The sequence below is a fragment of the Bos taurus genome, chromosome 21 (assembly GCF_002263795.3).
Source record: "Bos taurus isolate L1 Dominette 01449 registration number 42190680 breed Hereford chromosome 21, ARS-UCD2.0, whole genome shotgun sequence".
Taxonomy (NCBI): domain Eukaryota; kingdom Metazoa; phylum Chordata; class Mammalia; order Artiodactyla; family Bovidae; genus Bos; species Bos taurus.
Genome location: NC_037348.1, coordinates 43,140,260 through 43,161,673, shown reverse-complemented (window position 1 = coordinate 43,161,673; position 21,414 = coordinate 43,140,260). Strand labels below are relative to the sequence as shown.

At 37.0% G+C, this 21,414-nt stretch overlaps 1 protein-coding gene across 4 annotated transcripts in view; it reads right to left on the bottom strand.

Annotated features, from left to right (window-relative positions):
• Window positions 1-21,414, bottom strand: part of AKAP6 (A-kinase anchoring protein 6) — a 500,589-nt gene that overhangs the window by 53,666 nt on the left and 425,509 nt on the right. For all 4 annotated transcript variants that reach the window (NM_001192923.3, XM_010817158.4, XM_059879132.1 and 1 more), the window contains one exon: window positions 1,919-2,134. In NM_001192923.3, coding sequence (NP_001179852.1) covers window positions 1,919-2,134 — 216 coding nt within the window. The remainder of the gene's footprint in view (window positions 1-1,918; window positions 2,135-21,414) is intronic.

Below are 21,414 nucleotides of genomic sequence, written 5' to 3'. Positions count from 1 at the left end.
ACAGAAGAGGATGGCATAGGCGCAGGGACACCAGATGAAAAAGCAAACAGACCACTTAGAGGCTTCTGAGTCTCTTCAAAGGCAGCCTCCACATGGGTGAAATACTTGTTTGCTCAACAAAGCAACCTGGACTCTTTACCCAACCAACAGAGATCAGAAGTCAGAAACAGTTCCAACATTTTGAGGTACATGGTATTCACTGCATTGTTGACATTAGTGCCGCTTGCTACTCTTCTCTCCCTTTCTCAAGGACTGTCAACTTGTTTAGCACAGAGGACCTTATTTGCTACCTCAGGATTCCAGAAAACCTACACGTCCAGCATCCAACCTACAGAAAAGGGGAGATTTGGTCCACCTGTAGTGTTTATCTACCTCTCTTAGTAGCTTGAGCCTCTAAGAAGTAGCCAATATTTCAAAGCTAAAGCTTACCTATACAACAGAAGTAGGATAAAAATGTCCACAGCTAGTCTGCAGAGGTCCACTCCTGCATCCCTGATAATATGATTTCAAGTAAATCTCCAAAGAAACACAGTTCTGTCTCCTCCAAAGCAGCCTGAATGCTTCTAATGTTAGAGCTTCTCCAGGGGCAATTGCTTTTTATGTAAACTTTATTAGGGTCACTACTATGCTTAAATGTTTCAAACTATAGATAAAAAATAACCTCTTTTACAAAAAAGTAAGAAAGAAAAGAAAGAACTCTAACTAAATAGCTTCACAACAGACAGGTCATTTTAAGAAAAGACATCCAATTATATAGAATCTGATTGCTGGTAATAACTTGGACATCTTAAGAAATTTAGCAACTTCAGCACAAAACAATTAAGTGAACTATTAATGATAAAATCATCCCCTAGACTCAGCGTAACTACAGTTGCAAAAAGAGTGAGAAGGCTTACTGATTCACTGTCCCTCCTGTTCCCAGTTCCCAATGACAAACATATCAGATAGCAAATATTAAGGCTTTGTTAAAATTAGAATTCATAGGAGAAGACTATTTTTCAGTGGCAACATTTGATTCAGTGGCAATATTTGATTTTTCAATTTTGAATCTTGGACTCTCTGAAAACATAGAACTGATGATATAAATACACAAGAAAAAATTTCCATTGTATCTATATACGTGTGTATTTCACTTATGTAAGTCAAACATGAGAATTAGGCCTTGAACTAACAGACACTAACTTCAAGGTCCTTTGGGGAATGCAATATTTTCATCTATAAATCCTTTCCCTTAAGGATATGAAGGTTTTCTGGATAAGTGTGTATTCTATATTATAATAAAACAACTCTAGTTATATATTTTTCCTTCATCTAGCAATAGCCTGAGTTTACAGTCAATTTGGAAAATTCTTAAAAGCAGTCCACACCTCTACCTTGAGCACTGCATTAAAACTCTCAGAGGAAACTTGCTAGTTCTCAGCAATGCATCTCTATTTGAAGGAGCTCTAAGCAGGAACAATGGAGACTGTTTTACACATGGACAGTGTGAATTCCTCTCATGGAAAGAAAAGGCAAGTGGCATACTTTACTTCATTGCCTTGTCTGTAGAGCATACACGCGACTCTATAAGCACTGAGAGTGGTAAGCCGTTTCCTAGCAAAATCTTCATGGTGTATTGTATGATTAGCAATGTTGTTGGTGAAGGAATGATTGAAAGAATTAATGGCTTAGTTTGGTAAAGTTAAGTGAAGTCTCCATATGATTTCTCTAAAAGACAATGAGACTAAGATTCATCTTACTAGTAGGCAAATGAATCTCTGTGTTATGATAAATGGAGTTTCTTTTAGAGGTTGGAGATAACTATTCCTTTAGTTAGCAAAACCACTGTTAAGAGGAACATATTTTCCAAGTCCTGAAAGAATGTTTTTCTGAGAAAAATGAGAGAGTATCATGATTTAAAGAAGAAACTATCACTCACAGATTCCTTTCCCATCTTCTTTTGCAGCCGTGTTTGCCACTGGACGGCTTGCATGACAATGGCTTCCCACCTTCTTTCAAGATTTACAATGATCAGCTGCATGGGCTGGTGGTCTGCGTTCAGGTTGCAGGTCTCCCGGTCATCCAGAAGATGTTGGCATAAACGCAGGATGGAGGCCACTCCGCGACGTCGCTGCTTGATTTCACGACAGAGGGACTGCAATGCAAAGAGGGACCAATCCATGAGCGTTTACAGGACAGAGTTCCTTTAAACATACAACATCCTCTTCCATCATAATTTTAAATCGTAGGGATATGCTCAACCATGAATAAATGGGACAAGAAGGCCTCTGGAGTTACTTTTGGATTGCATATCTTCTACCCAAGTGATTTTTGCTTCATCTCATTCTTCTCCTCCTCTCCCCCTCTTTTTAAACTTACTTCTACATCTAAAATGTTGGGTCTGTCTTTGATACCTAGGTGATTAACTTAATGAAATAAATCATTTAGGTCATATGAATGCCAAACAGATTGCCATGCTTTGTTTCAAGGTCATAGAAAATACAAAAGACAGAAAAGTCCTCCCAAATAAATGGGATATTTCCAAATTTTCTCCTAGATTCTCTGCAGCTAAAAGTTTACTTTTCTACTAACTGGAAATAAGTTAAATAAGATTGCAAAAAAACTGATATATAACAGCTATTATTTGAAAAAATATGGTAAGCAACATTTCTCTTCTGAAACTTGATTAACAAAGCAATAATGTTTTGAAAACAGAAATTAGGATACAGGATGATTATTGCATTATTTGTTAGTCGCTGTGTTTCTCTTAATAGACATTCACGCTATTTAAGAAGGATATGCATACATCAAAATAACATTTTGCCCCCAGAAGCTTTTGTATTGCTGCAGTGACCCTAAGCTGAATGATTCAAGCAAAATAGTGGGCAAACATGTCTTAAAATATTGTATCTTTTCTTTGCCTACGGATAGTGTATAAGTGATATTCTAATTCAAAGCCTTCAGGAGAAATGATTATATCCACAAACATCACTGAATTACTAATCTCGCTCTACTGCTACAATTGGACTGTTCTAACAGTTAACAGATTGCTTATTAATCAACAAGGGTAAACAAGACAATGCAATTTAATTTAGTGCTAGAGTTTTAATGCCTGAAAGTATTTGTGCTTAAAATGTTAATCTAGATAAGGCTTCATTAGAAGAAGTCTTAAAATGATTAAGTGCGGTTCACTGAAATGTGCACAGAGTGGTAGTAGATCAGCAGGTGGACGTTTCATACAGATGTTCCATTTATTGATATAATACATGCTATAGCCATTTAAACGACCCTAACTCAGTAATAGCTGGAATTCTATTATTTCTGTAATGAGAGAACCCTGTACCTTTAATATTTCTGAATTTTAAATAAGGAGAATGACAAATTCCCACACCTCTATTTATAGCAAAATATGACCAGGAATTTTATTATCCAATTTATACCAGTACAGCATTTTCAGTTATGTTTCTTGAACTTAGCCTTATTTATTTTCCGAGGGTTCATTACTATTTTCCTTATATAACTCCTGATAGAACCACCAGGTCTGACAAATTTCTTTACTGACACTATTCATTAGTTCAATGCTGAATGGAGGGAAACTCCTACACAATCAAAGATAAAACTTAAAGAGTCTACCAAAGCAGCAGGCATTGTTTCCATCTCCTCCTCCAATTCTGCTGACTTTCTCTTTTACATGCTTTCTCTCTTTCCCTCTATTTCACTCTCTCTCTCTCTCACACACACATACCCTTCAGTTTACTCTCTTGCTCTAGAACAACTGTTGAGCAAGTCAAACTATTAAGTCCACTTAATACCTGTCAGTTTTTCACCCAAAGTGCAACACTTCAAGATGACATAATAATATAGCCACTGGGATTGCTTCAGAAGAGTTTTATGAATATATGTAGAGAAGATTTTATTTTTTGTTTGTGCTTGTCATTAATTTGTTAAAAAAGCGGGGGTGGGGGGCTAGAAAATCAAAAGAGATGTTCCATGCTGCCAAACTGGATCTTGCAAAATTCTCTTTTAAGTTGCCTAAAATAATAACTGCATTTCTACAGCCAAAAAAGAGTCCTGATGTTTCTTAGCTGAATGGGAATTTGCCAGGGATGGCAGTAAAGGTATATGTGGCGTTAGCACAGCCGCATTAGGTGATATTTACAAAGCAGCCCAAACAGGCTTTATTCATCTCACAGGTGTTTTCAAAGTTCTGAAACAGGACATGTGAGGTGGCTAGGGGAAATTTTCATAAAGCTGATTAGCCGTAACTTTTAATATGAATCTAGAATGTATCCAGTATTTAAGTATCCAGATGATCCTCACTCCACATCTGAACCCCAGTCAGTTGATGGGTTTTAAACCATGTGTTAGGTGTTCTTAAAAATTGTTGACATTAAATATCAGATTTTTATGTCTCCATAATTCTGCAAATTTAAAAATTTAAATATCCAAAGAACTCAGTGTATATTCTAGATTAATAATTTATCCTGTATGCACACTTCAGAAATAACACTACTTTAAAGAGGAGAGAGTAACACTGAGAATTTACATGGAAACATATTTTTCAGTAATTTTTTACATCTAAGAGATATAATTGATAAAATTACATTCTTTCACATAAATGTGTTTCCATGTCAACCATTAAAATATACATATTTATTTATAATCACAAACATATACTAAATAAAATCAGTGATTTGCTGGCAATGTTTCTTAGAATCAGTAGAGTTCACATTATTTCTATGATAAATGATGTATAGAGAAATGTTAAATATAACTACATAGGAACAAAATGATTATTATAACTATTTTTGGCTTACATTTTTAGAAGAAAGCACTTTTAAACAGAAACCCAAGCTAAGCAATCTAAGTAAGTCTCAGAAACAAGATGAACTCATCCCTGCCTCCAGACCTCCTAAAATGTTTACTGTACCTTGCGTCTGCTAGGCACTATTTCAGGCATGGAGGCATCAAAAAAGAGCAAGTTACTGTTCCCACTCTCAAGAACCAAAAGTCTACTGGAAATGGACTACACAAATAAGTATGGTCCCAAGAATGATACAGAGAGGTAAGTGCTAAAAGAAGTTTGTGCAGGTTGCTATCAAAGGAGCCATGAAATCAGGGAAACAATGTGAGCCAGATTGTCCAAGTCGGGTAGTTGAGGTTACAAGGACAGAAGGTCCAGTAGCAAGTAGTCTGGGACACTGCGAGTACCAGGCATGTTGGAGAAAAGAGAGAATGGAGCCCCTGGAAAAGGAAGTAAAGAATGGAAAAATCTGGAAGGTTTTGTTATACATACACATGTATCTATTATTTTTTTAAACTTTCTCCCATTTAGGTTGTTACATAATATTGAGCAAAGTTCCCTGTGTTATATAGTAAGCCCATGTTGGTTATCCATTCTAAATATCGCAGTGTGTACATGTCAGTCCCAAACTCCTTAACTATCCCTTCCTCCCACCCTTCTTTCCTAATAACCGTAAGTTTGTTCTCTAAGTCTGTAAGTCTTTTTGCTGTACACCTGAAACTAACACAATACTGTTAATCAACTATAATCCAATATAAAAAAATAAATTCTGGAGAAGATATGGAGAAAAGGGAACCCTCCTACATTGTTGGTGGGAATGTAAACTGGTGCAGGAACTGTGGAAAACAGTGTGGAGGTTCACCAAAAAACTAAAAACAGAATTAACATATGATCCAAAATACCACTCCTGGGCATATACGCAGACAAACTCTAATCCAAAAGGGTACACGCATCCCTAGGTTCATGCGTGCATGCGTGCTAAGTAACTTCAGTCGTGTCCAGCTCTGCGATCCTATGGAGGGTAGCTCTCCAGTCTCCTGTTGATGGGATTCTCCAGGCAAGAATATGGGAGTGGGTTGCCATTCCCTTCCCTAGGGGATCTTCCTGATCCAGGGATTGAACTCACATCTCCTGTTCTCCTGCATTGTAAGTGGATTCTTTACCACTGAGCCACCAGAGAAGCCCTAGGTTCTACTCACAATAGCCAAGACATGGAAACAATCTAAATGTCCATTGACAGATGAATGGACAAAATGATGTGGTACATATCTACAGTGGAATATCATTCAGTCATAAAAAATAATGAAATAATGCCCTTTGCAGTAACATGGATGCAACCAGAGATTATCATACTAAGCGACGTAAGTCAGAAGAGAAAGACAAATACAATTATTTGTCTATTTCACTTATAGATAAGTGAAATATTTATTTCACTGATACGTGGAATCTAAAATATGACATAAATGAACCTATCTATGAAACAGACTCACGGACATAGGGAACAGATTGGTGGCTGCCAAGGGGACTGGGTAGGGGAGGGATGCAGGGGGAGGTTATGGTTAGCATTTTAAGTTATTATACATGGAATGGATAAACAACAGTTATACTACATAGCACAGAGAACTATATTCAGTATCCTATGTTAAACCATAATGGGAAATAATATTTTTAAAAGATATAAATACATAACTGAATCACTTTGCTATACAGCAGATTAATGCAACATTGTAAATCAACTATACTTAAACTAAAATTTACCATTTTAATTTACAAAAAGAAAAATTTGAAAGATTTTTTCATTAATGCCAGTTTTGAAGCATTGTCCTTGATATCCAATGAGATTATGTTGGTTCCTAAGCATAATCATATTGCCTTCTCAGAAAAGTAGAAAGGGAAGAAGTGGGAAAGAGAATATAAAGAAGGAGAATAAGCAACATGTCTAAGAGAAAAAGATTCCAAATGCCTTTATATTTAGTTATCATTATTATTTGGTAATCTTTAGTCCTTTTTTCCTAAAGAGCTACCTTTGTTAGTATGGAGGTCATTGTCTTAGTATCACTTCAGAATCTGATTGTTGGAATATAGTTTGGTGTGATACTTTTAAGTCTCTAATGACCTACTTTATTTGCTTATTTTACATTTCTACTCAGTTTCTTCATGTTACTTTAAAAGTCGATTTGCTATAAAAGTTGAGAAGTCCATAAGCAAAAATCAAAATTCCTAAGTTGTTTTTTCCTTTACAGTTCACCAACCCTTTAAACATATCTTCTTGGACATGTTACAAGAGAGCTGTCAACAGATTGAAGGTATTTGTTTTACACTTATAAACTTGCAATATGATTTTCAATCCACTAATGGTGATACAAAGGGGTGTTTTGGTTTATCTGGGGGTTTTCTCCTCTCCTGACCTGTTTATGAGTTTCTTTGATAGCTGAAACTACTCATATTATAGAGCCAAATGTGATGTTGGTGTAGTTTTATTAATTGAAATAATAAATCAATTATTTTTTAATTGTTATTTAATGGCTAAAAAATTAATGAATCAATCAATGAATATATCTTTTCAGCCAGTGATAACTTTATATTATTCATATTTGCTTGATAATCTCCAGAATTTTAATATAATTAAGAATGCCGATTGTTTGAATACTATATTTTGGGATTTTATACCTTTTGGTTATTTTTTGTCAAGTAAGTAATTTACCAACTAATGACTAACATGTTTGGCATTGCACTAAATTAAATAGAAGCTTTGTTCTGAGAGAGTTTACATAGTAATCAAAACCTTGTGACTGTTTGGCAGGTACAAGGCATCCCATAATGTTAATGCCTATAGCCAACGTGTGAGATGAATGTATAGCAGATGGGAAAAATGAGAGGCTATGATTGTACCTCTATGATTCTCCAAAAGATGCTTTTGGCTTGTTGGTTTGGAATCATCATTTGGAGGCAAGTTGGGAAAGATCACATGAATGATACTTCTTGTAGAAATAAACATTTATTAGGTGTCATTTGTCAAACACCATACTTTTCATCACAGGATTGGTACTGGTGGATAAGAGGCCAATAATATGATGTGGTACCTGATCTTAAGGGCTTGTAAACTGGCTGTAAATTAGAGAAGACTCTTGGCTACTCACAATAAGACATATTAATGCAGCACAAAGGTTTTTGATAAGATCTAACCTATCAAGTTATTGTAGGTTTTTAAATGAGGTAAGTGAGGTAAATGTACCTCGTGAACAGTGAGGCTGTGACCCAAAAGTAACATGGAGTTGATATACATACTAAATTATGGGCACTGGCTTTGAAGATGAGAAAGATCATTACCAGCTAAAGTAGATAAATGCTAGGGTTCTCCTCTTAGTAGTATTTTCTTAGTTATTTTTCACTAATCTCCAATACTAATGGCAAATCTTTTGTATATTTCTGTATGCTATGCATTTTCTTAGGTATTTCATATGTATCAACTCACTGAATTCTCAAAATAGCACTCTGAGATCACATGAATGATATTGGCTTCTTGAAGAGGGTCTGAGACATACATTACTGTCATCTACCTATGTTATAAATGAGATGATGGAGACACGAAGAGGTTAAGTATGTGACCAGTGATGACAGTTAATAAGTAGCAAAGGATTTTAACCCATGCAATCTAAATCAAGAGCCAATCCATGAAACTAAGTCACACTGCCTTTCATAAGAGAGCTGAAGAAGCTTGCAAAATCTTGACATTTTCAGATCATCTCTGCCCCTGAGTCCTAATTCGAAGTGGTTGCAGCCATAAACTTACTGTCAATGAGAGGGCCAACAACTTGCTTCATATACCTGTCAGGGGTTTATCTTATACCCATTCCTAACCCTGCAAATACAGTAAGAATCAGTAAACTATATAATTCTTAAGCCCAGGGAAGTTAAGATAGCAGAGGTGGAAAAATATGATTTAATTCATTGAACAAATATTTAATAAACACATATTATAATGGGCACTGTTCTCAGTGGTTGAGACACATCAGTGAACAAAACATAGTCAAAACGTTCTGCCCTCAAGAACCTCATATTTTAGCAGACAGTGGGAGCTAATCTCTTTTCTGAGAAAGATGTAAATTATATAAATAATAAAGAAGAGATTTAACAAAAGTGAGAAACATTCATTAGGCAAATGATTAGCAAAATTTCCAGCAAGGGGTCGGGAGATATTTTGGTCCTAACAGCTCCATTCTTGAGACAATTATGTGCTTAACTATACCTACTGTATAATGTATGCTGCAAATAAGAATTTCCAACCTAGAATTGTAAAGGAGTAATTCTTCAAAACAGAAAAAAAAAATTAAAACACCCCAGTGAGGTATGAATGATGACTTGAATATTTAAAGAAAATATGGACAAAAGACATCTTCATATTTTAACTGATTTCGAACTTAAAAGACATCAGCCAATACAGGAACTAAGCTCAGTTGCAAACTCTGGGACTTGATCTATATTGAAGCTAAATATTCTATAAGCATGCAGTGAAGTGCAAAAAATAGCAATTGAAAAATGACATGATTAAATGGCACGACATGCAATCATTTGCTCTCAATTATATCAATGTATCTTCTTCATTTCTAGGAGTCAGGCAGAAATATTGTTTTTTAAATGCCTCTATTAAATTGGTCACCAATAATAAAATAGATGAGAGTCCTAACAAGCTCATTTACATACCATACATCATACACTACAGAACTATTCTCTCCAAACAGTTTTACTCATAGATTTGTCTCCTGGTTGTCATGCATCTTTGCTACATTAGCAGATTTTAAAAGCATAATACTGCCTTCAGGACCATTTGTAGAAAAACATTTGTGAAACTTTTCTAGTTAACCCTTGGCTGGGTCCTTATTGCTAATTATGGGAAAGGTATTGATATAATATCTTGGCTGTCACATTTTATTATGATGACAGTAGAAGCAGAATCTAGGTCTGACATTTTGGAAATACCATCTAATTGCAAGTCAGAAACAGAGAATGACAGTTTTAAGTAGATTATAACTTCTTGAAAAATAACAAACTGGTTTATTTAATGTAAAAGCTAGATTTTAAAAATAGCATTAAAGCCCCCTGAATTGATTCACCAAGCACATCTCTATCAGCTTCTTGAAGAGGGTCTGGGACCTGTGCCAAAATAGCTTTAAATTTGTACATGACAGTGTAAGTCTAGATTCTAACGCTAAATGATTTCTTTTAGCCATTTAAAATCAAAGTATTTTCAGTGAACACTTTCATTTATAAGAAAAACCATCTCCCCTCTGTTCATCTAGGCTTCAGATAAGTGAAAGACCATCTTTACCGCCTTGGCCTAATTAGCCTGACCTTTGACCTAGAAAAAGATCTTGTTCTTGTAATCTAGAATCCTCACCAATCAAGATGAATCATTAAGGGCCACCATGACTATTACTACTAAAAATTCTTAGACACCCTTTGATGAATGGTGTCATCGAAGGAAAAACCATTCTTTTAACATACTCATATTTATGTTTTAATGTTTTATACCTTTATCTGTTTAAAAAATATTAATTCTATTTGGGAAGGAGTATTTCTATTCCTCTTAGCTACTTTTTAACTGTGGACCAAACTTAGTAAGCATTCTAAAAAGGAAGACTCTGTGTTATTTCATGAAAGCTGTTGCTAGCCCTGTGTGGCATTCTTTAATTTCTTTGTGACTTACCCTACACTATGTTAAGTACTTTTAAATATGTTTGTTTTTAAGAATCAAGCTCAGTGGTCATGTGCTTAGTTCATATTCACATGTAATTAGTAATATGTTGTATACTTACTGTTTAAATTAAAAATACTATTAAAATTCCAGACATATAGCCCAATATGAAGATTAAGTTACTCTAAAGAAAACTGTAATTGCTTGTGTCATTACTAAAATGCTGGTATCTATTACAGAGTCCCTCTGGAATAAAGAATGCACTTTTGGCAATAATCTCCTAAAAACATGTCCATTATTGTTAAGATGCTAAACTAGTTTGCAATTATAGAAAGGTAACTTTTAGCAATAAGAGGGAAGGGGTGCTGGATATAAATGCAACTTAGCCATTATACTATAAATACCTTTTCTGAAAATCCTACAGTCACTCTTTTCATAAGTAGATAAGGCATTAATTGCCATTTATTTTTACATTATTATATTTTGAGATCTTTTTACAATGCCCACTGTGCTTTTTATCTCTTACTGATTCCATGGGAAGTATTTTAAAATAATTCTGCAGAACAGATGAAGGTGATTTTCTTCTCCGGGTTATTTATGGATCCCGACTATCTGAACTTATCTGTGAGTTCAGGTGAAAGAAGAATTATCATAAAAAACCACACCTAGAGAATGAAGTACCATTCAGAAGGAAAGCCAGAGAACACAGGAGCAAAGATGACACATACGGAATTCCCAGGGATAATGTGGAACATAGAGAAGACAGATCATTGGACTAATTAATTTCACAAATGAGTCAACTCTGCTGTGTGATACTTTTCTAATGCTCTTACCCATACACAGTTGACTATTCCTCACCCATCTTTTCCACCAAATCCTATTTTTTTCAGACTTATCTCTGGCTAACCTATTTGTATTTCCTATGCAGCCACTCCTGGAACTCATCACAAAGCTCAGTGTTACTTGAAGTATAACAGCTAGGAACTGGTATTTTAGGGAAGTATTACTGCTATTCAAGAATCCTACAGATGGGAAGTAAATGAATTCGAGAACTCGAGGGACCCAACAAGAGTGCAGGAAGAAAGTTAGGCTATGGGGAATAACACCACTAAAAAAGTGGAAAATGATACTGGGGACAAAAGTCAACATTAGAAAGACCTTTCTGTTTTTTCATTTATACCTTCCTGACCTGGAAGAGGCTGAGATATAGCCAGCTCTATAAACTTCATATTTCTGATTTTATTTTCATAGCACCTAAAATAAATAGGACGCTTTCCTGTGGGCTTGGACCATTGGGAATTTGCTTCTTAGCTCTTTTCCTTTGCGTTTGTGGAGGAAGCCCAGGGCAACTCGACTCCTTTTTCACCGGCTTTCAGTATTCCCAGATGTGCAGTAATACTAACCACACTCTCAGGGTCGTTTAGAAGTTTAACTAATATATAATGGCAAAACACTCTTCAACTGTTATATGAAGTAGTAGAGAGATGCTGACTAAATATTAGCCAACTGGTAAATTGCTATAATGATTACTTAGCTCAAAGCAATATTCTACAACCTTATGGGAAGGAAATGTAATAAGAACTTCATTCTTTAAACACTCCCATGGCTCAAACAAAGCAGAGGTCCAGGAGAAATTTTTGAGAGCAGTTTCTTGAACAAAGCTAATTTTCCTTTTAGAAGAATATGTTTTCTTTTTCTGAGAAAAGACACCACATCCTTCTCCTGCTTGCTCCCCCAAACAAGATTAAATACACTGGGGGATAGTTTTCTCATTAATCTCCTTCATCTGTCAGCAACGTAGAACACAAGTGATCTAAGCATAAATGTGTTTTCGTGGAAGGTTTGAGAGGCAACTTGGATTGAGGGGGGAAAGAAACAACTTACAGTCTTCTCATAGAATAACCACTTATGTGATCTTGAGTAAATGATAGAACTCTTGCTGCTGCTGCTGCTGCTAAGTCGCTTCAGTCATGTCCGACTCTGTGCGACCCCACAGACGGCAGCCCACCAGGCCCCGTCGTCCCTGGGATTCTCCAGGCAAGAACACTGGAGTGGGTTGCCATTTCCTCCTCCAATGCATGAAAGTGAAAAGTGAAAATGAAGTCGCTCAGTTGTGTCCGACTCTTAGCGACCCCATGGACTGCAGCCTATGTGCCCTCAATAACTCAGCTCTAAAATGCAATGATCCTTTAGTTTTTACCATCTTCTAGTATCTGATTATTATATAACTTTGTTCTCAGACAGGAAAAATTTCATATGGTAGTCCTTTAAAAAATAATAAAACATTTAATATCTCAATTCAGTTGCAAGAGGACTCTCATCTTTGCTGATGAACTTTTAGGGATGATAGAATATTAGTTTCATTTAGTCTGGATCATTCTTACTCATTTACCTCTTCACTGGCCTACACTGTGGGCAATGGCTTTAATTGGACAAGTGGGTTGTTACAATCATTTGCACAAATCATCCTTACTTAGTCTCAAGATTCTCTTCACGTCTTGGTCATGTTCTAACATCTTCAAAGTCTAACTCCAAATATTTTCATAGTGAGAACCACATGCCTAAGCCAAGTACACAAGGCTGTAAATTTAACTTCCAGTGTTGCTTTTGTAAAACTGTGAAGTCTGTTATACCAGAGTTTATATTATAGACAGTTAGGATGACATAGTTGAATGGATCCATTGGTTCTCTTGCTGGTAGTCTTGGCTGATAGGTAAAGAAGTGAATTTGTTTCAAACATCTCTCCAGGCTCTAGAGGACATTTCTCCTGTCATGACTGAGCAGCAACAAAGAGGGGCATTTTTTAGAAAATGAGGAGAGCATAGGACAAGGAGGAGCCAGCACAGGATAATAGGAGGAGCCTATTATCCTGTGCCGGAGAAGGCAATTGCACCCCACTCTAGTACTCTTGCCTGGAAAATCCCATGGATGGAGGAGCCTGGTGGGCTGCCGTCTATGTGGTTGCACAGAGTTGAACACGACTGAAGTGACCTAGCAGCATTATCCTGTGCTTCTCAAATGAGCTTCTAACATCAGCCCTCTCTATCTGGTTTTACTTACCTTGATGACATTAAACTTAAAAAGAGAGAAAAATATCCTTGGGGAAGAAAATATTATATTTAATCAACAATTTGGAGTGTCAGGAAAATTAAAAGAGATGTTAGGCCATCTTTTTGCCAGACAGGAATAATGATTTATGCCTCCACTCTATCTTAAAGAGGTTTGGGGAAGATTAATGAGGTAATGTGTGTAAGGCTCCTTAAACTCCTCATATGGACGTGAAACACAAACACAAGGGAAAAAATGATAGCAAACTCCATACTGAGTTGAACTGCTGAGAGTAAAGCCCCTGGAAAGGAGAAGATGTTGCAGGTCAAGATGGTTAGTCTCTGAGTTCCAATGCCAGAAGAGCCTTGGTTTGTTGTCATACTTATTTGTAATACTGTTTAAAACAGTACTTCATAGTATTAGTGTTTCTACATTTCCTGCCAATCACAATGTTCGTTGTAATGATCATTTTTAATTTCTATTTGTCGAATGAGATGGGTTTACTTTGTCTATTTTACAGAGGAAAAATTAAGATGTGAAAATTACAAAGGCATCAGTGATGACTCATAAAATCATCCACTTGGTATTATTGGACTATGGCCTGGATTAGGATTTAGGAGATAAGGGCTGCCATCTGGCTCTGGTTGTGTGGTCTTGGGTGAATGATTTAATTTATCAGAGACTTGGTTTTCTCGTCTTGGGAAAAAGGAGGTTGAGCTAGCCAAATGACCTCAAATACCATCTTGTGATGAAATTCTACAATCTGCTAAGTACTTCTTTAGTATCTAGCAACCCTAAAGCAATGTCTGTGTTACTGTGAAGGGTATGCAAAAAAACAAAAACTTCAAGATACTTCCTACCTGGATGGACCTAGAAATTATCATACTAAGTGAAGAAAGCCAGACAGAGAAAGACAAATATCATATGATATCACTTATATGTAGAATCTATAAAAATGATAAAAATGAGCTTATTTACTAAACAGAAATAGACTCACAGACAGAAAACAATCTTATAGCTACCAAAGGGGGAGGTATAAATTAGGAGTTTGGGATTAACAGATACAGACTACTATATATAAAAGAGATAACCAATGAGAATTCACTGTATGGCCCAGGGAATGATACTCAGTATTTCGTAATAAACTATAATAGAAACTATCTATCTACAATTGAATCCCTTTGTTGTATACCCGAAACTAGAATAGCATTGTAAATCAGCTATACTTCAATAAAAAATGTTTTAAAAGTTCCTACTCTTAACACGTTTATACACTTAAAACAATAATGAACTATCATCATACACCTATTAGAATGCCCAAAATCTGGAACACACAACACCAAATGCTGATGAGGTTATGGAGAAACAAGAGCTCTCATTCATTGCTGGTATGAGTGCAAAATGGTACCAACACTTTCTGGGAGTTTCTTACAAAACTTATTACCATATGATTACCATATGATTACACTCTTACCATATGATCCAGCAATCACACTCCTTGGTAGTTACCCAAAGGAGCTGAAAAGTTTTATTCCCACAATAAACTGCACATGGATGTTTATAACAGCTTTATTTATAATTACAGAAGTTTGGAAACAACCAAGATGTAGCTTAGTAGATGAATTAATTAATAAACGATGGTACCTGCAGACAATAGAATCTTATTCAGTGCCAAAAAGAAAGACTTATTAAGTCATGAAAAGACATGGAGAAATTTTTAATGTATATCATTAAGTGATAGACGCTAATCTGAAAGGGCTACATACTATGATAGAACTATACGAAATTTTGGAAAAGGCAAAAGTATGAGGAATGAAAAGACCAAGGGTTTCCTGAGGTTGGGGTGGGGAATGGGGGATGAGGAATGAATAGGATTTTTAAGGCAGAGAAATTACTCAGGATGTTGATGGACATGTCATTATACATTTGTCCAGACCCACAGAATGTACAACGTAACTGTAACATAAACTCATGACTCTAGGTTAACGATGTGTCAATGTAGGCTCACCAGTATATACAGAACAGGACATCAAAAAGGAGGGAACTAAACATAAAGCTTCCCTGGTGGCTCAGTTGGTAAAGAATCTGCCTATGATGCAGGAGACCTGGGTTCAATCCCTGGGTCAGGAAGATCCCCTGGAGAAGAAAATGGCAACCCATTCCAGTATTCTTGTTTGGTATATCCCATGGACAGAGGAGCCTGGTGGGCTACAGTCTATGGGGTCTCCAAGAGCTGGACACGACTTAGCGACTAAACCACCAAAGTAAAAGCGAGTGTCTGACTCTTTACGACCCCATGGACTATACAGTCCATGGAATTCTCCAGGCCAGAATACTGGAGTGGGTAGCCTTTCCCTTCTCCAGGGATCTTTCCAATCCAGAGATCAAACCCGGGTCTCCCACACTGCAGGCGGACTCTTTACCAGTTGAGCCCAAGGGAAACTACCAAACATATGAAGAAACAATGATAATCAAATAGTAGGAAAACTTTGCTGATCTAAAGCAGAATTTAACTTTTCAAAATCAAGTAGGACTCACCAAGCTCTCAGAGGAAGAAATGAAGAGATTAACACTCTATCACATACAAGTGAAGAACAAAGTTACTATGTGGCCACAAAAATGAGACTTCACCTTTACGACCACAAATGCCAAAAGAATCATTAGAAGTTTTGATGGCAAAAGATTACACAACCCATAACAAAATTTTTAATTCAGCCAAGTATTGTTTGTATGTGAGGCCAAGAAAAATATATCTTGAGACATGCAACGGTTTGGGGAATATACCAAGAATGCACTTTTTCTATAAAAATTATTAGAAGATAATCTAATAATCAGTACTCAGAATAATTTTTTTCAATAAAAAACTATGGTATAAAAAAATGGAGGTTGAACAATAAAAAAATTTGTGTAAGGAATTCTGAAATATTTTTCATATTCTTATAAAATAAATGCAAATGCCAAAAGAAATTATTGAAAGTATGAGAATGAATATAGTTATATTAATAATACTATCTGCACCAGTACTTTACTGATATATTTCTTTCTACTTTTAAATCAACAAAACATGTTACCTGTGCCAGCATCCTGACTAAATTCATAACTAGGAAGATGTTTACCTTTACATTTTATGCAGTATCTCTATTCAAATTATAAAGACACTATAATATTAGAAAGAAAATGGGTACCAAGGGACAACACCCATGGTGACAAAGGTAACGACATTGCAACTTGGGTTCAAAAGATGCTTTTGTCCTTCTAAGCTGGCATTTTCAATGACACAAACATGAATCCTGGTATATAAAGTTAATTATATACCAGTAATTTTATGCCAAAGCCAAAGTATTGTTTAGAGGAATTAAATGGCACCTGCAATTGAATAAATTTAATGATGGAAAAAAGATGGCTAGTGCAGAATCACAGAATGCTACAGCTGAAGAGAATTTTTTTTCATTAAAGAGCCCAAATTTACAATAATAGGCAAGGAGAAGAGAAATTAGTTGGTGAGATTACACAGTTGAAAATCCTAGATGGTAATATTGCCAACTAACAGAACCTAGTGAGGATAATCAATGAATACCATTGGTTAGTTAAATTATAAAAGAATGATATGGAAAAACTATAGAAAGATGGTTGACAATTCAACATGAACATTGGGGAAAAAAAAGAAGTTTTGTTTGTTTCCTTAAATGAAAGTCTAATTGTGTATGTGGGGCTGTGTATGTAGGGGTATGTATATATCTGTAGACCAATGATCTGTGAGAAATATGATGAAGCTATAAAGGGGTGTTTACAAAAGAGTCAGGGAGACAGAAAGTAGAGAAGAAAATGCCCTCCAAGAATCACTACCTTGCACAAAATCTATAAAGTAGCCCAATGTGGAGACCCATGTTTGATAATCTGGGATCTAGTTTTCTGCACCCTAGAAAAGCTGTCCAGTCCATAGGTCAGAGCGCAAACTTAGGAGGTCTGCTGACTACCTCCTTTTTTTTTTCTAGTCTTGAAAGGAAAACAACTTTCTTGTGGCCTTCCTTACCTACATCAGATCAGATCAGTGGCTCAGTCATGTCCGACTCTTTGCGACCCCATGAATTGCAGCACGCCAGGCCTCCCTGACCATCACCAACTCCCGGAGTTCACTCAGACTCACATCCATTGAGTCAGTGATGCCATCCAGCCATCTCATCCTCTGTCGTCCCCTTCTCCTCTTGCCCTCAATCCCTCCCAGCATCAGAGTCTTTTCCAATGAGTCAACTCTTCGCATGAGGTGGCCAAAGTACTGGAGTTTCAGCTTTAGCATCATTCCTTCCAAAGAACATCCAGGACTGATCTGATCTCCTTTAGAATGGACTGGTTGGATCTCCTTGCAGTCCAAGGGACTCTCAAGAGTGTTCTCCAACACAACAGTTCAAAAGCACCAATTCTTTGGCTCTCAGCCGTCTTCACAGTCCAACTCTCACATTCATACATGACCACAGGAAAAACCATAGCCTTGACTAGATGGACCTTTGTTGGCAAAGTAATGTCTCTGCTTTTGAATATGCTATCTAGGTTGGTCATAACTTTCCTTCCAGGGAGTAAGCATCTTTTAATTTTATGGCTGCAGTCACCATCTGTAGTGATTTTGAAGCCCAGAAAAATAAAGTCTGACACTGTTTCCACTGTTTCCCCATCTATTTCCCATGAAGTGATGGGACCGGATGCCATGATCTTCGTTTTCTGAATATTGAGCTTTAAGCCCACTTTTTCACTCTCCACTTTCACTTTCATCAAGAGGCTTTTGAGTTCCTCTTCACTTTCTGCCATAAGGGTGGTGTCATCTCCATATCTGAGGTTATTGATATTTCTCCCAGCAATCTTGATTCCAGCTTGTGTTTCTTCCAGTCCAGCGTTTCTCATGATGTACTCTGCATATAAGTTAAATAAACAGGGTGACAATATACAGCCTTGACGTACTCCTTTTCCTATTTGGAACCAGTCTGTTGTTCCATGTCCAGTTCTAACTGTTGCTTCCTGACCTGCATACAAATTTCTCAAGAGGCAGATCAGGTGGTCTGGTATTCCCCTCTTTCAGAATTTCCCACAGTTTATTGTGATCCACACAGTCGAAGGCTTTGGCATAGTCAATAAAGCAGAAATAGATGCTTTTCTGGAACTCTCTTGTTTTTTCCATGACCCAGCGGATGTTGGCAATTTGATCTTTTGTTCCTCTGCCTTTTCTAAAACCAGCTTGAACATCAGGAAGTTCACGGTTCACATATTGCTGAAGCCTGGCTTGGAGAATTTTGAGCATTACTTTACTAGCGTGTGAGATGGGTGCAATTGTGCGGTAGTTTGAGCATTCTTTGGCATTGCCTTTCTTTGGGATTGGAATGAAAACTCACTTTTTCCACTCCTGTGGCCATTGCTGACTTTTCCAAATTTGCTGGCATATTGAGTGCAGCACTTTCACAGCATCATCTTTCAGGATTTGGAATAGCTCCACTGGAATGCCATCACCTCCACTAGCTTTGTTCGTAGTGATGCTTTCTAAGGCCCACTTGACTTCACATTCCAGGATGTCTCTAGGTCAGTGATCACACCATCGTGATTATCTGGGTTGTGAAGATCTTTTTTGTACAGTTCTTCTGTGTATTCTTGCCATCTCTTCTTAATATCTTCTGCTTCTGTTAGGTCCATACCATTTCTGTCCTTTATCGAGACTATCTTTGCATGAAATGTTCCTTTGGTATCTCTGATTTTCTTGAAGAGATCCCTAGTCTTTTCCATTCTGTTGTTTTCCTCTATTTCTTTGCATTGATCACTGAAGAAGGCTTTCTTATCTCTTCTTGCTATTCTTTGGAACTCTGCATTCAGATGTTTATATCTTTCCTTTTCTCGTTTGCTTTTCGCTTCTCTTCTTTTCACGGCTATTTGTAAGGCCTCTCCAGACAGCCATTTTGCTTTTTTGCATTTCTTTTCTATGGAGATGGTCTTGATCCCTGTCTCCTGTACAATGTCACGAACCTCATTCCATAGTTCGTCAGGCACTCTATCAGATCTAGATCCTTACCTACATAGTAATAGGTAAATGATGCAACTAATAGATAATTCAGTTCCTAACGATCATACAACTCATTCTGAAGTAATTGAAACCCATGGAAAGGTCTCCATTTACTATTTACCACTTATGTTATCTATTGTAGATACTAAAAACTGTTTTAAAATAAATGCCTTTTAAGAAGGACAAGTTTATGCTATAGTAATTATAATGTTGATAGCTAATATGTATTGAGTTCCCATCAGGCAGGCTCTATTTTAAAGAACTTTCATATATATTATATCATTTAATACTCATAGCCACTCTATGAGGTTAGGTGTTATTACTCTGTCTATTTTATAGATAAGAATCCTGGGGTTTTAAGAAAAATCATGGATTAGAAATAGGTAGAAACAGGATAAACTCAAGCATCTTGAACCCGCACATTTAGGCTTCTACACTGCAGTGGATCAAATTCACTGCTTCAACCGTATCTACATGAAGGGCAATTCTACAATTGTGTACTCCCAGTTTCTTCCTAATTTGAGTTTATTAACAATTAAAATAATATTTAAATAATGTTAAGGCTGTATATTGTCACCCTGCTTATTTAACTTAGATGCAGAGTACATCATGAGAAATGCTGGGCTGGAGGAAGCACAGGCTGGAATCAAGATTGCTGGGAGAAATATCAGTAACCTCAGATATGCAGATGACACCACCCTTATGGCAGAAAGTGAAGAAGAACTAAAGAGCCTCTTGATGAAAATGAAAGAGGAGAGTGAAAAAGTTGGCTTAAAGCTCAACATTCAGAAAACTAACATCATGGCATCTGGTCCCATCACTTCATGGCAAATAGATGGGGAAACAGTGGAAACAGTGTCAGACTTTATTTTTGGGGGCTCCAAAATCACTGCAGATGGTGATTGCAGCCATGAAATTAAAAGATGTTTACTCCTTGGAAGGCGAGTTACGACCAACCTAGACAACATATTGGAGAAGGCAATGGCAACCCACTCCAGTACTCTTGCCTGGAAAAATCCCATGAATGGAGGAGCCTGGTAGGCTGCAGTCCATGGGGTCGCGAAGAGTCGGACATGACTGACAGACTTTACTTTCATTTTTTATTTTCAGGCATTGGAGCAGGAATGGCAACCCACTCCAGTGTTCTTGCCTGGAGAATCCCAGGGACAGAGGAGCCTGGTGGGCTGCCATCCATGGGGTCACACAGAGTTGGACATGCCTGAAGTGACTTAGCAGCAGCAGCAGCAGACAGCATATTAAAAAGCAGAGACATTACTTTGTCCACAAAGGTCTGTCTAGTCAAAGCTATGGTTTTTCCAGTGGTCATGTATGGATGTGAGAGTTGGACTATAAAGAAAACTGAGAACAGAAGAATTGATGCTTTTGAACTGTGGTGTTGGAGAAGACTCTTGAGAGTCCCTTGGACTGCAAGGAGATCCAACCAGTCCATCCTAAAGGAGCCCAGTCCTGGGTGTTCATTGGAAGGACTGATGCTGAAGCTGAAACTCCAATCCTTTGGCCACCTGATGCAAAGAGCTGACTCATTTGAAAACACCCTGATGCTGGGAAAGATTGAGGGCAGGAGGAGAAGGGGACGACAGAGGATGAGATGGTTGGATGGCACCACCGAAAATGGATATGGGTTTGGGTGGACTCTGGGAATTGGTGATGGACAGGGAGCCCTGGTGTGCTGTGGTTCATGGGGTCATAGAGTTGGACACAACTTAGAGACTGAACTGAACTGAAGAAATAAAGTAAGAACAGAAATATTCATCACTGTGGTTTCAGAGCCTAAAGATGGTTATTTGTGGTTTTCTAGGCAGCAATAAGGAGAAGGCAATGGCACCC